Raw genomic sequence first — 17187 nt, forward strand, 5'->3', positions numbered from 1 at the left:
GGTGGTCGTGTGAGGTAGCTAGGCAGTTCTGGGGGGAAATAATAAGAGAAATGAGTGAAATTTTACAGTTTCAAATAAATAAGAACCCAGAACTCCTGCTGCTAAACTTGGGAATGGAGGGAATTCCAGCCCATCATAGGACGTTGATTTTTTATATGACTGCAGCAGCTAGACTTTTGTATGCGCAGAAATGGAAAGTACAAGAAGTACCAACTATTGAAGATTGGATCTACAAATTGCTGTATATGGCTGAAATGGACAAGATGACAAGAAAACTGAGAGATCTGGACTCAGGGCAGTTCAACACAGACTGGGAGAAGCTGAAACAATACCTGGAGAAGAAATGGGAGGTGGGAGGAAAACTGTGGCAGTTTGAGAACTACTGAAATATAATAAAAGTATAAAAGAGAGGGGTGACTTTACCGGGGGAGGAAGAGAAATGTGAATTTATAAGCAGTTAGATTAATCGATTGAGATATATATAGATATGTATAGGTCAACTGATAGAGAATAATTAATGATAAGGTTTAAACATGAGGATTGACTAACTAACAATATTTTCTTTCTTTGACAAGATTTATATGCACCAAACTGAATGTATAGAAGAGTTAAATTGATTGAGTATCTGAGGAGTTATATAGAATTACCATAAAAAGTTGAAATGAGTAATATATAGAGAACAAATCAAATTGTTTGATTTAAATGTGGGAAATTTTTATGGTTTATGATATATAGGTTTATATAGAATTATTCAAAACTGGAAAATGGGATAAATTGTTTATCTAAAGACGTATAGTTTGGGTGTATAATAATTAAAGGAGTTAATGATGCACTGCTTAATATAATGGAGAATGTATATCTGTTTTAGACAGAGGAATTTAATAGAAGTAAGGGAAAAGGGACAGAGGGTGGGAAAGCTGTTGGAAGTCAACAAAAGGGGGGGAAAGGGAGGGGGTTAGAAACGAAAAATTAGGGGAAAATTGATTGTAATGTAAAAATAAAAATGTTCTAACCCAATAAAAAATTTTTCAAAAAAAAAAGAGAACCATGGAGAGTTTAGGAGGATGGGGGCACCTTATTTGGGGGGGCATAACATGGCCCTCCAAAGTCCAATCTATCCGAAACTTGGGGGGTAGTTAGAGGAGAGTTAGGAGAAGGTCTCCACCAAGTTTGGTGTGATTTGGACAGAAAATGTCCCCCCCAGACTCCCGGAAAGCTGGGAGAACGTTTTCTCATTGAAAACAATGGCCGAATCAAGCCGAAACGCAAATACCAAATTGGCTTGCTGTTTCGGTATTCCCTGAATACTGAAACGGTTTCCTGATTCAGTTAAAACCGAATCAGGTTTAACGAAACAGGCAGGCTTTGCACACCCCTATCCCACACTACATTTAGTTCTATTTTCTTTCCCTTCCACTCTGCTTGCCCAGGCTCTGCTTCTTTAATTTCCTCCTCCCTCATTTGCTTCCACTCCCTTCTACTCTCACTAACTGCCACTTTGCCCTTCTTGCTGGCTCTTCTTTACAGCTTTCTGCAATCTTTACTTTCTCCTCCTCTCTGTTGCTACTCCCCTTGTGGCAACCACGATCACTACTGCTATGTCAGGTGCCATTTGGGGTCTTTATGGCAACCCAAATTCTAGTGGGACTTTAGGTTTTTCCCCACCATGTCTGTGGATGGTTGGGGTTTTTAAACCCCACTTTTGTTTCTTGAAAACAGATTTTTCTGCAACCCAGTGTGTGTACATGTGCGCTCAAAAACTTATATATTAACCCTGGGCAGCCCCATTGTACAAAGTTTCTTGCCTTACTTAACATCCTGAGAATTTTAAGTGGTGTCAAGAATCTTAACTATAAATTAGGAAACATTTTAAGACAAGGACTGGGGTATTGGCCACATTCTTTGAATTACTATAAAGCAAAATATATGCATATCAGATGACTAGCTTGTACTTTGGGGCGTGACTGTACTTGGCATTGACACAATCCTGCAGGAAATGAATGTAGACTGGAGTAAACATTTAATGTGCTCAGAACAGGCTGTATTTCTGAGTATTTGGTACATTTCCTAGAGGATGAGAAAAATCTCATGTTTTGATTGCAAAAGTAAGCACAGAAATCAAGGCTATTCCTTGAGTATATAAAACCTGAAGGACTATAATAACCACTTTGTATATCAAGTTCTTGTTGCCAAAGCAAAATGGTTTGTTCAAGAGGTTCAGGGACAGCCAGCTGATGGTCTATGGTCCTGATCTGGCCCTGAGAAACTTATTTGATGGCTGGTGGCCCTACCAAATTTTAGTCCAGATGTGGTAGAAATTTGACCTGTCAGAAGAAAAAAAGTTTTCAGGCTGTACAAAAAACGTACTTGACATTTTGATGCCACATTTATTTGTCTAAGTCTGTATTTAAAATGTACTCAGAGGTGAGCTTAGTAATTCTGGGTCCATAGGCAACATTCCAGAATCACTACCACCCTCTCTGCTAGGCCAAGCAAGGGGTAGCTATTGTCTTATGTGAGGCAGGAGGAAGCAGCTGCCAGAAGCTTGCTGCCCAAGCCCCAGACAGGGTGAGTACAGACAGTGGTGACGGAAACCTACTCTTCCTCTCCTGTCCTACAGGGGAGCTGTAGACAGTTGGGAGCCCTCTCAGCATGGCAACCTGGGCAGCTGCCCCAGTTAGCCATTGTCTAAGACCACCCTTGCATGCACATAATAAATGTACACATTTGTATGCTTGAACAAATACAGCAGTTGATCGGGAAGCCTGTGTTGTTAAATTGTAAGAAAATACACTTCCCCCTCCTGGAGCAGTGTCCGAAAAAAAGAGGTGCTCCCATGAACACAGAAGGCGACCATGCTTAAGGAAGTAAAATGAATAATATTTTATATTGTAAGTGCGGGCAAACTAGGACAGGTGTCTTTGGGAAATGTGACCTGGTTGTGATATAGAAGGCCATAATTACTGTCATTCCTAAAATATGTTTTGTCTCTATACATTGGTTTTTAGCAATCTTATGATGTTCTCCTGCTGCTTCTAATGCTGATGCTGTTAATTCAAGCGTTCCTGACCACAGGCACTGTCATACAGTGTGTAAGCTTCAAGGCAAAAATGAAAATACGTGATTCATTGTGGGCTGTGCCACAAATAAACCAACAAGAGTATAAAACAACCGAGGTGAGCAATAATTATGCTTTTTTTCTCCATGGGAACGGATCTCAATTGCTTGGAGATCTCTAGGCCCCACCTGGAGGCTGGCAACCCTAGCAGGCTAGGAACTACCTCCCCCTGGGCAGGCTGGGCACTGGCTCTCCTGTGTGACCCCTTTTCACCACTTGTCTGGACTGACCTGGCCAAGGTTGCAGAGAGAGGCCATTGGCCCACCCAAAGAAGTCTTGGTAGCTATAATAGCCAATCTGCCCCAATGGACATTGAGACTGATTATTTTTTTAAAATATCGTTATTTGATTAAATTTATACGAATGGAACATGGTTCGGAAGAGTTTCAGTTAAACGAGTGATTTAATGATAAAAGAATACTTTATGTTTAATAGTGATATATTGTGTCTTGGATAAGGAAACGGCCAATCTTTGTAGTTCTACCTACTTTGTTAAACTAGCTTCTATCATTTTCAGTTATGGTGTTTGAAACATTTTTTCCTGTTTGTTTAAGGTCTCCAATAATAGCATGAAGGATTTTGACAAAGAAAAGGCTTGGAAAGCTGTTGTTGTACAGATGGCCCAATAATCTGGAGTTAGGAAATGGAATTAGGAAAATTGTTCGATTTAGGCATGCATCACAGTTACAAAGACAGTTATATCATAGAAATTCTACTTACTACTTCAGAATGATTTGAAAAATTCTGTGTCTAGTCAGAATGTTAGCACTAAGAAATAACATGTTACTTTAATAATCTTTTGTGCACCTTTCTAATAACCTGGGCCTTTGTATAGCTTCCCATCTGATGCAACTTGTTGCAAGCGATGTTTCATTGGATGTTTGCTTATTAAATATCTCAACTGTAGCTTTTTTCTTTCCTTTTGCAAAGAGACTTTAGGGCAATGAACACATTCATCTGAAACATAGCCAATCTGAGTAGCTATATATAAATAACAATAAGTAGTGTTGTTTATTGTGAGAGACTAATATAAAATACTGGTATGCAGTTAATATTACATATACTTTTGTAAAGTTATGGATTGTTGTAAATTGATGCTTTTGCTTATAGTTCACTTTTGTATGAGTTATAAAGTTATTACGAATCTCATACTACTTTTTTGTATAAAATAAAAATCTTTATCACAAGAGGAGCCTGCACTGTTTATTGGCATGATGGTCTTTGAAACCCTGCAATGGGGTCTGTGGGAATAGTAGGGATGAGATCATGGCTCAGTGACAGAGCATCTCCGCTTTGCATGCAGAAAGTCCCAGTTTCAATCCCTGGGATTTCGAGTTTAAAAAATCAGATAGAAGGTGATGTGAAAGACCTCTTCTGAGCCCCTGGAGAGAACCTGCTAGTTAGAGTAGACAATACTGACCTTGATAGACCAGTAATCTGAGTCAGTAGGAGGGAGCTTCAGTTGTTCAATGTAAGAAGGGTAGTGACAAAGACAGAAAACATTGAGGACTAGCAATGCTATCATAGCCATTGTGGTGTAATGACTAGAATGTTGGACTAGAACCTGGGAGCCATGGCTTCAGATCCCCACACTGCCATGAAAGCTTACTAGACATATCACATATACTCAGTTTAACCTTCATGACGGAGCTGCAGCAAAGATATAGCATCCTCAGCAACTTAGAGTGAGGGCAAGATAAAAAATGTACTAGCTACAAAATAGTTCTCTGAACTCACTTGCAATAGGTGCCTGCATTTGTTGTGCTGGGATAACTAATATTCACTCAAGAAAAATAATGTAGCTATTAAGTTACAAGGTCTGCCTGATCTAAAATAACACTTTTCTCCATTCAGAATGTTTATAGTGCAAGGCCCTGATTCTACAAGGATATTTAGGGCTGCCATGTTAAAAAAAACCCTTTTTTAAAAGCTGGAAATCTGGTAGGTTTGTCATAACCTTCCTAAATTGAAAAATGAATTTTGAAAATGAATCTCTCCAAAAATCTGGTATGAACGTTATTATGGAGGCCAGCTATCATGGAGGAATGGCCCATCAGTGGCTACTAGTCATGGTGAGTAAAGGGATCCTCTGTATTAAGAGGCTGCAAACTTCTGGATACCAGTGATAGGAGGCAGCATGAGGCCTGGTCCTTTACGTTCTGTTTGTTGGCCCTCCAGGGCAACTTTCTGGCTAATATGTGAAACAGAAACTGGATACTGAACTAGATGGGTTTTTCTTATGTATATGCACGGTAGCAAATCAAAGAATGACACAAAGGGGCTGCCTATAATACAATAAGAAAGCAAAGCAAAGCAAAGCCTAAATGGAATCTGCTAATTTCTCTCTTAAGTGTTTTGTGTTAATAGATGCAATAATAAGTTCCTCATGGGGAGGGAACCCTATTCAAAATTTAATAGTAGATGCATATCAAAACAGTACTAAAAATAACATTATGTATCCAAGTGAGTGATTTCTGACAGGCCCTGGACCGAGTCAATGTGAATAAACACTTTCACAAAGCAGAATGGTGATTTCTTCTACACAAGCAACTCCTGTCCTAGGGAACAAGATTAAGGCTTCTCACCAAGAACATACTTATCCCATCATAGCACTGAGAAGAAAAACACAAGGCTTTTCCAAGAGAATATGGACTCCTCAATATGTTGCTGCTCAAAAATCCAATCAAATGTCTAAGTGAAGCCAGATATACACCATCACACAGGTAACGTTCAAAGTCACTCTGAGTGTGCTACCATAAGTAGGGAGCACTGGACCTAGAAGAAGAAACACATCAGGGCTGGGTCAGGTGCCCTGTTCAATGCAGGGTGGTTTCAACATAGAAATGGACTCATGTATTATCTGGGGATTGAACCCCTGAACTGTCTTCCTATTGCTAAAGAACTAATGACAGGGGAAACAGTCAAATGAATAAAGCATGTTGTCAGTCCAGGTTAAAATTGTTTAGATGACAGGCTGATCGCTGATGCTACTCTACCCAGAATGCACAGGGTTGCCTACCTGCAAAGGTCACAATGGTTGTGAGGGAGGGAGGATATGTGACTATTTGGTAGTGAGGGGAAGGGACTAAAGGAGGAGCCTCAAGTGTCACCACATTTAGGAGCTTTGCTTTCTCCAGGAACTCTTGGAATTTGGAAGTGAAAAGTTGGGGATTCCAAACTGTCATGGTGAGCTTTTATAAGTCAATATTGCTTGAGATCGCCAGATATGACACACATTCGGGGAAGAGAGAAGTGGCTCCAAGGAAAAGGGATCACAGATCTAGGATACACTTAACACACACTAGGAAATTACTACTAGGAGATCAGAAGTTCAGGAAAGAAATCAATCGGCTTTCCATATTATTCCACAAACCTCTTGTTAAAACAACTAGAAAAAGACACTGGTGCTCCATTTTGCGGCACAACAATTCCATAAGCAAGAGGCAGCTTGAAAAGGGTGAGTCTGGAAGAACTTGATTCCTAGCCGTCAACCTACATTTCCTTGAAGACTGCTTCATGGCAACAGCTGACTGTTTTGGCTAAGAAGGGGAGATACGTAGAAATTTCAAAAACACAACTCTGTTCATTTTAACTAGTCATCATGATATCCAATCTAGTCATTTCCACTGGACATTTTATAGTGATAGCTTTGGAGCTTTTATAGTGATAGTGATAATTAAAAGTAGTCCTTATATTAACAAAAGTAAAGATTAAATTAGATGATTGCACAGTAATCCATGCCAATCTTTTATTTCCCTTTGTCCCAGCACCTTAGAACACTGAAAACCTGTTTTGTGTCCAACACCATTAAACTAATCCAGTGTATACTTCCATATGAAGGCCACCACTGCAGACTTTATGCTTTGCCTTGAAGTAATTTATTTCTTCCCCTCCCTTTTTGTACTGAACATCCAGTCTGATGAAGACTTCTCAGAAACCTGAAAGCTCACACACTATTTTGTGATATTTTGATTGGTCCTAATAAAGGGTATTGCACAACTTCTGTTTCTGGAATTTGTTGGAAGATCAATGCCTCTGCTCATACCTTCTGTAATTAATGTACTGCATCATTTAATTTTGCTTTGTTTATATAAGGACTACCACTTTTTCTCTCTGCTCTTAGCCTCTTAAGGAGAACTGTGTTTTCCATTTGGTGTTGGAGAGATGTTTGATTAACACTGGCTTTTCCATTCCCCGGTTTTTCCTTCTTTATTCCAGAAGGCTTTGGTGCATGTTGAAACCTGTTACCACCTAATCCAATGGTGTGCAATATATTCTGTATCCCATTCTAAGACTCTACAGACACAGGCCTTTCTATCAGTAAAACTATTTTACATTTTAAAAAATGTACTGAATGTCCAATTTGATTAAAAGTTCTGGAGAACTCAGAAGCATGCTATTGTTTTGTGATATTTTATCAGTTCTAATATAATATGCTGCAGGACTTCAGGTTTTAGATTTTTTTTTTGCGGGACCAAAAAGGCTACAATCTTTTCCAATGAAAAGGAAAATATTCCAAAACATAAGTAATCTTAAATCGAATGTTTTCCCTCAGGAAATGTGTGTGCATGCATGCGTGCACGCTGCACACATGGAACAAAAGTAAATTTTATTCCAAAAAAGTGCATTACTGCAAAGTTAATCTAACTTTTGAGAGCCAGTGTTGTGTAGTGGTTAGAGTGTTGGACTAGGATTTGGGAGCCCAGGTGCAAATCCTTACTCTGCTATGGAAGCTTGTTGGGTGACTTTGGGCCAGTCACACATTCTCAGCCTAAACTACCTCACAGGGTTATTGTGAGATTAAAATGGAGAAGAGAATGATGCAAGCTGCTTTGGGCACCTAATTGGGGAAATAAATAGGGTATAAATAAAGCAAATAAATAATCTATCTATTTTACTTGCATGCCAACACTCTGCTTGTATTCATCGAAGCAAGTTAAAATAATTTCATATTTCTTCATTTGCAGGAGTAAAGCAAAGCAGTGAAATCACAATGACAGAATGAACAGGCTTCAGGTTGAGAGAAAGCCACTCCTTGTACCTATAAATGAAGAAACAAAACATGAAGGAGAAAATCGTTAGTGTTTGCAAATAATCTTTTAAAAAGAATAATATGTAGAAAATACTGAATGTTGGGACTGAATGTGGTTTGAAAGATCTTTTCATAGCAACCTTGGATAAGATAGTGCCCCAGTGATGGAAACTGAATGCTAAACACAAGGGGTTGAATCATATGACTCCCCTCCACCATCTTCTTCCAACAGAGAAAGACTTCCTTCAACAAGCAAAGACTTTCTCCATTGGAGGATGGCTTTCTCCATCAGAAAAACTAACTCTCTATTGGAGGAAGACTTTCCTTATTGAAGGAAGAGTTGGCAGAAGAGAGTCATATAATCTTACCTTAGGTTTGATCCAGTTATAGATCTGCATGATGTTACATAATAGAGATGTTATGTTCTTTGAGTATACTCAAAGGAAGCTAGACCTCCATCTATCCTGATGCATATACTTATAAGATTAACACGTCTGTCATATTCACACTGTACATTTTTTAAAGTGTACATTTAAAACTATACTGTGTGAAAAAGACCATGACAAGCTACCCATAGATCATCAAAGCACTAATACCTAGGATCATGTTTCTGTTCTATTCATGATTTGACATTATTATGGTTGTGTCAATTTATAGTCTTTTGTTTGTAAGATATCTTTTCCACCAGTGTGCTGCACGGCCTTGTCCTCCCTGTGCTGTAGTCACAAATGAATATGGTATTTATGTTCCATAAATAAAATGTCATGCTGGTTCTCAACTATCTTTGTTATGGATCCTCTCTCAACACCTGTAACTTCTTCCCTGCATTTTCTCTTTCTAACAGGACCAACAAAGACGGAACTCCAAAAAATCCTGAAAATCTCAGTGGACAATTGCCTTCCAGTAGTTTCTTCCAGCCATCGACTATTTCCTGGTATGTCTCCAGATCTCTTCATTTGGCAGTCTTGATTATTTATTCTTAATGTTGTTTTGTGAAGCCACAATCCAAACTGGAGTGCCCTTCCCAAGCTGGCTGACACAGAGTGACCTCTGAGGGGAAGAATCCTAGAGCAACAAAGACTTTTCACCCAGCTAGGATCAGGAGCAAATTAAGTGGCAATGCTTGCTCCCCCTTCTCCTGGCCAAGATCAGGAGAGGAGCAGGTGGCAATGCCCGCATCCCACCATCACCCAGGTGGGATCAGGAACGGCGCAGGTGGCAATGCCTGCCCCTGCGTTCACCCAGCTGAGATCAGCTGAGGAGCAGGTGACAATGCTTGCCCCCCCCCACTTTCACCCAGCTGGTATCAGGAGTTAAGCAGATGGCAGTGCCCATCCCCTTCACCTGGTTGGGATCAGCTGAGGAGCAGGAGGAAATTCCCAACCCCCTTCACCCAGGAAGGATCAAAAACCTGCCCCTTCACCTGGCAAGGATCAGGAGTGGAGAAGGTGGCAATGCCTAACCCCCCTCACCCAGCCAGGATCAGGTGTGGAGTAGGAGGCAATGCCCTCTCCCCAACTTCACCCAGCTGGGATCAGGTGCAGAGCAGGTGGCAATGCCTGCCCCACTTCACTCTGCCAAGATCAGACATGGAGCAGGCAGGAGGGCCTGCTCCATGGTGGCAAGACCTGCCCCTTCACTCAGCCAGGATCAGGAATGGAGCAGGTGGCAATACCCACCCCCCTTCACCCAGCCAAGATCAGGCGCAGAGCAGATGGCAATGCCTGCCCCCCTTCACTCGGCCGGGATCAGGTGCAGAGGAGGTGGCCATGCCTGTCCCCCCTGACTTCATCCAGCTGGGATCAGTGATGGAGGAGGAGGGATGCCCGCCTGCCTTCCCTCCCCTTTCTAGAGTATTTCAAGTGGTAATGCTTGCTCCCCCTTCTGGCCAAGATCAGGAGAGGAGCATGTGGCAATGCCCGCATCCCATCATCACCCAGGTGGGATCAGGAATGGAGCAGATGGCAATGCCTGCCCCTGTGTTCACCCAGCTGGGATCAGCTGAGGAGCAGGTGGCAATGCTTGCCCCCCCACTTTCACCCAGCTGGTATCAGGAGTGGAGCAGGTGGCAATGCCCATCCCCTTCACCTGGCTGGGATCAGCTGAGGAGCAGGAGGAAATTCTCAACCCCCTTCACCCAGGAAGGATCAACCCCCCGCCCCTTCACCTGGCCAGGATCAGGAGTGGAGCAGGTGGCAATGCCCGCCCCCCTTCACTTGGCCGGGATCAGGTGCAGAGGAGGTGGCCATGCCTGTCCCCCCTGACTTCATCCAGCTGGGATCAGTGATGGAGGAGGAGGGATGCCCGCCTGCCTTCCCTCCCCTTTCTAGAGTATTTCAAGTGGTAATGCTTGCTCCCCCTTCTGGCCAAGATCAGGAGAGGAGCATGTGGCAATGCCCGCATCCCATCATCACCCAGGTGGGATCAGGAATGGAGCAGATGGCAATGCCTGCCCCTGTGTTCACCCAGCTGGGATCAGCTGAGGAGCAGGTGGCAATGCTTGCCCCCCCCCACTTTCACCCAGCTGGTATCAGGAGTGGAGCAGGTGGCAATGCCCATCCCCTTCACCTGGCTGGGATCAGCTGAGGAGCAAGAGGAAATTCTCAACCCCCTTCACCCAGGAAGGATCAACCCCCCGCCCCTTCACCTGGCCAGGATCAGGAGTGGAGCAGGTGGCAATGCCCGCCCCCCTCACCCAGTCAGGATCAGGTGTGGAGCAGGAGGCAATGCCTGCCCCACTTCACTCGGCCAGGATCAGGCATGGAGCAGGCAGGAGGGCCTGCTCCATGGTGGCAAGGCCCACCCCTTCACTCAGCCAGGATCAAGAGTGGAGCAGGTGGCAATACCCACCCCCCTTCACCCAGCCAGGATCAGGCGCAGAGCAGAGGGCAATGCCCACCCCCCCTTCACTTGGCCGGGATCAGGTGCAGAGGAGGTGGCCATGCCTATCCCCCCTGACTTCATCCAGCTGGGATCAGTGACGGAGGAGGAGGGAATGCCCGCCTATCTGCCCTCCCCTTTCTACAGCCTGTTGTATTTTTCCCCCAATGGGCTTTGTTGCTAGTAATGATATATAAGAATAAAGAAGCATGGGTATGATTGGCACAAATGAGGAGCAAAATGGAAATGTCTGTTTTTGGGTCAAAGCAACTGGAATGAGAAATTTGAAATAATCCCTCTACTTGACAGTGCAATTCGGCACTACCTTTTTGTGTCTATATAGGTTATAAATGCATAGGAATGAGAACTGCAACATAGTTTTATTCCATAAGGCAATGTGAGATTCCTCTGTTTGTATTTAACACATTCTGCAAAATGTAACTTGACATTATTCTTTATATTTTTAGATCTCACCCAGAAAGCTGTGGATGAATTGCCGCCACCACCTAAAATAGACAAATACAAGCTGGCAAGATTTTTAACAGAAAAGGCCATTAGGGTATATAAGATTAACAATGTGTTTTTATTAACACTCCTTTTTTGTTAATTATTTTATTTCTACCCTACCTATTGACCTCATTTTATGATTTGATAACAACAAAGGTTAACCAGTATGGCCTGTTGGAGAACTGTCTCTCCTGATATAAGCAGGTGGTGATTGTACTCCTTACAACAGGGTTTCCTAATGGTCCCTCTACTCTTAAGAATACAATGTGTTATGGACTAGGCCTTCTGTTGCTTCCCTGATTCCATGGAACAGCATCTGGGAAATGATGAGGCAGCAGGTGCAGGCACCTATCCTTGGGGCCTTCTGGCGAGGATGTAAAACAGGCAAACCAAAAGAGAGAATCATGGTGAAAGATAAGAATGCAGCAAGCAACCCACGAGTACTAAGTGTACTATTAAGTAGTAACAATAAATGCACTTCCTATACCAATGATCAAATATTTCAGTCACAATAATGCAACGTTTAAACACTTCTGTTATGGTTCACAAAAGTGCACTTTATGAATTTCATGTGCAATATGTCTTCTTACTTGGAATTAGCACTTTAGCATTAGCACTTTATCAGTCTATTGATGTATCCTATAGGAATTGGTTTGTTCATATTAGTAAAGAGTTCAATAGCACCTTTAAGACTAACCAACTTTATTGTAGCATAAGCTTTTGAGAACCACAGCTCTCTTTGTCAGATGCATCTCCTCTGAATCTTTGTTCATATTGAGGCACTTTAAGAATTAACTCTCTTTGAGCACAGAGAGCCAGTTTGAAAACACAGTTGAATATTTGTGAACCATAACAGAAGTGTTTAAACATTTCATTATTGTTAGTAAAATATTTGATAATTGGTAGAGGCTGTAAAACAGAGCAATTTAAGAGAGCTTGAAAGTTAGAGGTGAATGCTCTGGTATATCTACTTAATGGTGTTTTTGTAATAATTTTTATACATGATTATTTTTGTTGACTATTTGCTATTACCTACCACTGGTCTACAGTCAGTGTTGGAATAGTGGTGGAGAGTGCCCTCTCTACTGGGTGGTAGAGAGCACCCTCAATTCATAGCTGACTTCTAGTGATCCCTGGTGGGGTTTTCATGGCAAGAGACTAACAGAGGTAGTTTGCCATTGCCTGCCTCTGCAACCCTGGTCTTTGTTGGAGGTCTCCCATCCAATTACTAACCAAGGCCAACCCTGCTTAGCTTCTGAGAGCTGACGAGATCAGGCTCACCTGGGCTATCCAGTTCAGGACATATAAATACCCTAAATAAACAAAAAATTAAGTGGAGAATTATTGATCTTGAGATATGAAGGAAGACCAATGAACAGTATACAAGATACCACAAAATTCAACAAAAAATCAAGGAAGGAAAAGCCATACACTTCCCAAACTGCCATCTCCAGGATCCATCCTCAAGTCTCCAAGTAGCTCCCAGCCTGGAGTTGGCAACCTCTAGGTGGCACCTGCAGAACTCCTTGAATTACAATTGATTGCCAGACTTTGAGATCCCTTCCTCTAGAGAAAACAGCTGCTTTAGAGGATAGACGCCATGGCTCCTATATAATAGTGCTGGGCAGGAAGACCTCCACAATATTAACATTTCAAAGGCTGTGCAAGAAAAATAGAGCAACCTTAAACAGGATTACACCTTCTAAACCCATTGAGACCTAAACTACAAGAGAAGAATTACTCACGTGAAGGGAGTCACAGTGCTAGCCTGGAAGCTGAGTTTTAAAAAACCATATCAGAAGGCTCTGTCCATTTCCCTCTCTACAGAGCCAGCAAGGATCACTCCTCAGAGCATTTGCTTATTTCCTCTTTGCCTCCCAGAAGGGGAGGTGCAACTGACAGAGCCTTTGGGAGGTGAAGAGGAAATTAACAAACGCTCTGAGGAGCCATCTTCCCTGGCTCTGTAGAGAGGGAAAATTGACAAAGCCTTCCGATCTGTCTTGTAAAACTCAGCTTCCCAGCTAGCATTGCACGATTCTCTTCACGTGTGCATCCTTGTGTAATTTGTCTCTTGTAGTTTAGTTCTAAATTTAGAAGGGTATAACTCTGTTCAGGATTGTACTGAAAATGATCTAGATGGGTTTTCCAGTAGATAATAGTTTTCCAGGAGTTTAAAGTAGTTTTAATCTGTGATACAAGTTGGTTTTAATTGTTTGTTTTCTTTTGGTGTCTCTTAAAAACAATTGTAACCTGCCTTGAGTCCTTTTGGGAGAAAAGCAGGCTAAATGCTCTTCAAATAAATATTTCTGTTTCTATAAATGATCAAGGGAATGTCCCAGCTGTGGATGCAGACACTGCTCAACGGTATCAACTAGCAGCCAGCCACTAACCAAAACAGCGTAGTACAGTGGTTAGAGTGTCAGACTAAGAGCCGAAACAGACGAGACGAGTTCCCTCAATTCAACCTGGGTTGAATTGCCTCAAGGTTTGACAGGAAATGTAGGCATTTCTCTTTCCCGTCGCTCAGAGGAGGAGGGGGGAGGAGGAGGGCTCCTCTCGCCCGGCCGCCGCCATTCCCAAGCGCGAGGGACTCGAGGAGCCTGGAAAGTGGTGGGGGGATGCTCTTAGGCTGGGGCACGGTGGCGGCGGCGCTCTTGCTGCTGCTGCTGCTGCTGCCTCTCTCGCCGCTGGAGAAGGAAGCTGAGAGGAAGGAGGACGAGAGGAAGACACTGGGGCGGGGGGGGCGGGGGGCTGCTGCAGCAAGAGCGCCGCCGCCGCCGCGCCCCAGCCTAAGAGCATCCCCCCGCCACTTTCCAGGCTCCTCGAGTCCCTCGCGCTTGGGAAAGGCGGCGGCCAGGCGAGAGGAGCCCTCCTCCTCCCCCTCCTCCTCTGAGCGACGGGAAGGAGAAATGCCTACATTTCACGTCAAACCTTGAGGCAATTAAACCCAGGTTGAATTGAGGGAACTCGTCTCGTCTGTTTCGGCTCTAAGATTTGGGAGACTGAGGGTCAAATCCCTGCTCTACCGTGGAAGCTCACTGGGGTTACCTTGGGCCAGTCACACTCTGTCAACCTAACCTACCTCACAGGGTTGTTGTGTGGATAAAATAGAGGAGCAGAGAATGATGTAAATTATTTTGTGTCCCTGTTGGGAAGAAAAGGTAAGGAACAAAGAAACAGACAACTAAATTGAACTTCAGGTTATTGAACTTAATAGGATTTGTTGCACTTAACTCTGTGTTGGCTATGTACCTAAGGCTACCTTCTGTGTTGGAAAAGATTAAAACTCTGAACTAAGTTTGATCTGAATGCTAAATATGCAGTAGTTCTCTTTTAAGCCATGGTACCTTTAGCAGAGCCCATGGCTCAGTAGTGGACCATCCGCTTTGCATGTACAAGTCCCCAAGTTCCAACTGTGGCATCTCTTAACTAGAACCAGGTAGTAGGTAATGCTAACTTCATTGATAGCTTGCCTTTCTCACTGAGACTTAAGTCAGATTACAAAATATGAAAAGCAATTCAATCAGACAGCAAAGACATTCAATAAACAACACAGTGGGACTAGGATTACAGATCCTGGAAAACACTGTAAATGAAAACTGCAAGATAGACTGTGTAAGGCATGAAATATTATAATGAAGAAGAAAGGTTAAAGTAGCAGACACTGCCATAGAAAATGGGAGATGCTACATACAATCAACATCACTATAGGCCACAATACAACTGCTTAGAGAAGCAGCTTCTTCAGGAGCTATCCAGGTCAGGGATATTGCTGTTCTAACCCCTTGTTAAAAAAAATACACTCCTGAACATTTCTGATTTGCACATGTTGTGAAATGACAGAATTGTGGAGGCTTTCCTGACCAGCTTAGCCAGTCAGACTAGACAATACTGACCTTGATAGACAAATGGTTTGACTCAATTTCATGTGCTCATGTCTAAGGTATGGCTACCAAAACTGTAGTATACTGAATTTAGGCAAAGCAAGCCTCATTCATTGATCTTCTTTCATTTTGACTGATGTGTGTTTGCTTTTGATTGTAGGAAAAAAAAATATTTACCATCTCTGGACCTTACCCTATAATACGTACTGCTTTAAGGAAGAGAGGGTGGGTAGAAAGAAAGTACCTCCATAAACATGAAGCTCAGGAACATAAAGAAGATCGGAATGAAACAGAACGTGACAATGGTGGGAAAAACGGTAGGAGCTTCTCTCTTCTCATTTCATTGAAACTGGGATAAAAGAAGGGTTGCTAACAGGACTAGGAAATTGCTGGCGATTTGGAAGTGGTTTCTTTAGAGGGTGTTTTGTAGGTAGGGAAGGGACCTCCGTGGAGTATGTCATAGAGTCCATCCTCCAAAGCAGCCATTTCCTCCAGGGGAACTGATCTCTATAGTCTGAAGATCAGTTGCAATTTTGGGAGATCTCCAGGCCCCACAAGGAGGTTGACACTCTAGATAAAAGCCTTGGAAATAAAATTTTCAAATTTCACTTCCCTATTCTGATTTTGATTAAAAAATGAACATGTATATAGTGGTAGCCTTTAAAGGTCACATTTGGCTTTTATCAAAATGCTTTAAAAATGCCTATGACATTTTTTACAGGCATACTCTTCTACCCTATAAGATTAAAAACTGCCTGTGAGTCCTCCTTAGTGATTGCGTAAGTTGGTGTGATGTAACAGAATGTGCATAAACATTATAATTGGTTAAGGAGAAAAAGTTACTCTTGGAATGTCAACAATTTGTGAGGTCGTTGTCTGTGAAGGAAAAGTTAGGTCAGCTCCCCTCATAAAGATCCTGTGGGATAGAAGGGCCAGTTTGCTTTTAGTATAAAGATAAGAATTTCACACATTTATGCAAATCTTTGGCTTCTAGTAGACCTGAATTCTGCATTGTGGCTTCCTTCCTTGGCTTAATTTCTAATAAAATATAATGGGGCTCCAATCCATAAGGAAGGAAGATGGAGTTCTGACCACGTCCCAAAGGGTCTAGGCCATAGGGTTCAAGGTGGTGAGAGACAGACAGTCTGTACGTGGTCATATTTTAGGACTGACTCTTGATACTGAAAACAAGCTATGGAGCTCCAGCTTGGTGAACACCTGAGGTAAAATGTATCTCTGCCTTCTGGCCAAACTTAAACTAATAATATGAAAACAATATTACCACTTAGGGTTGCCAGCCCAGTGGCGGCACCTGGTGGGAGATTGCAGAGGGTCAGGGGCCTCCATGCTTGGTGTTAAACTGATGCTGCCACATCACTGAGTGAACTGATGTGATGACGTCACTTCCATTTCTTGCCGGATGTGATGTGGTGTTGGTGTGACACATCTCCCCCCCCCACTTTTGCTCCCACTGCTTCATGAAGCAGCAGCGGAGCCCCAGAAGTGCTAAACAGAAGCCTTGTCACCCTCAATTACCATTTATACTTTGTTTCAGATGTTTGGTTGCTAACACAATCTGAGATAGGAATACAATTTCAGGTACTTTCAGAGACTGTAAAGAAATGGATCAAAGTGACTGTTTCAAGTGTTGGTTATGAAATTTAAAGCCTTCATGGCCTAGGGCCCTCATACTTTTTGAAACACATCTCCATGTACACTGCCAGACCTCAACTCTGTGCCGAGGATAGCCTCCTTCTTGTGTTGCC

At 42.6% G+C, this 17187-nt stretch overlaps 2 protein-coding genes across 6 annotated transcripts in view; both read left to right on the forward strand.

The window, feature by feature from the left end:
- The window catches only part of MLC1 (modulator of VRAC current 1), a 30627-nt gene extending 26481 nt beyond the window's left edge, over positions 1–4146 (forward strand). For all 5 annotated transcript variants that reach the window (XM_054989050.1, XM_054989051.1, XM_054989053.1 and 2 more), the window contains 2 exons: positions 3009–3176; positions 3673–4146. In XM_054989050.1, coding sequence (XP_054845025.1) covers positions 3009–3176; positions 3673–3747 — 243 coding nt within the window. In that variant the 3' untranslated portion in view covers positions 3748–4146. The remainder of the gene's footprint in view (positions 1–3008; positions 3177–3672) is intronic.
- A 3973-nt stretch (positions 4147–8119) lies between these two features.
- Positions 8120–17187, forward strand: part of TTLL8 (tubulin tyrosine ligase like 8) — a 36411-nt gene continuing 27343 nt past the window's right edge. The window contains exons 1-4 of the mRNA XM_054987790.1: positions 8120–8195; positions 8995–9084; positions 11498–11589; positions 15582–15738. Of these exons, the coding sequence (XP_054843765.1) occupies positions 8120–8195; positions 8995–9084; positions 11498–11589; positions 15582–15738 (415 nt within the window). The remainder of the gene's footprint in view (positions 8196–8994; positions 9085–11497; positions 11590–15581; positions 15739–17187) is intronic.

The sequence above is a fragment of the Eublepharis macularius genome, chromosome 9, assembly GCF_028583425.1.
Source record: "Eublepharis macularius isolate TG4126 chromosome 9, MPM_Emac_v1.0, whole genome shotgun sequence".
NCBI classification, from domain to species: domain Eukaryota; kingdom Metazoa; phylum Chordata; class Lepidosauria; order Squamata; family Eublepharidae; genus Eublepharis; species Eublepharis macularius.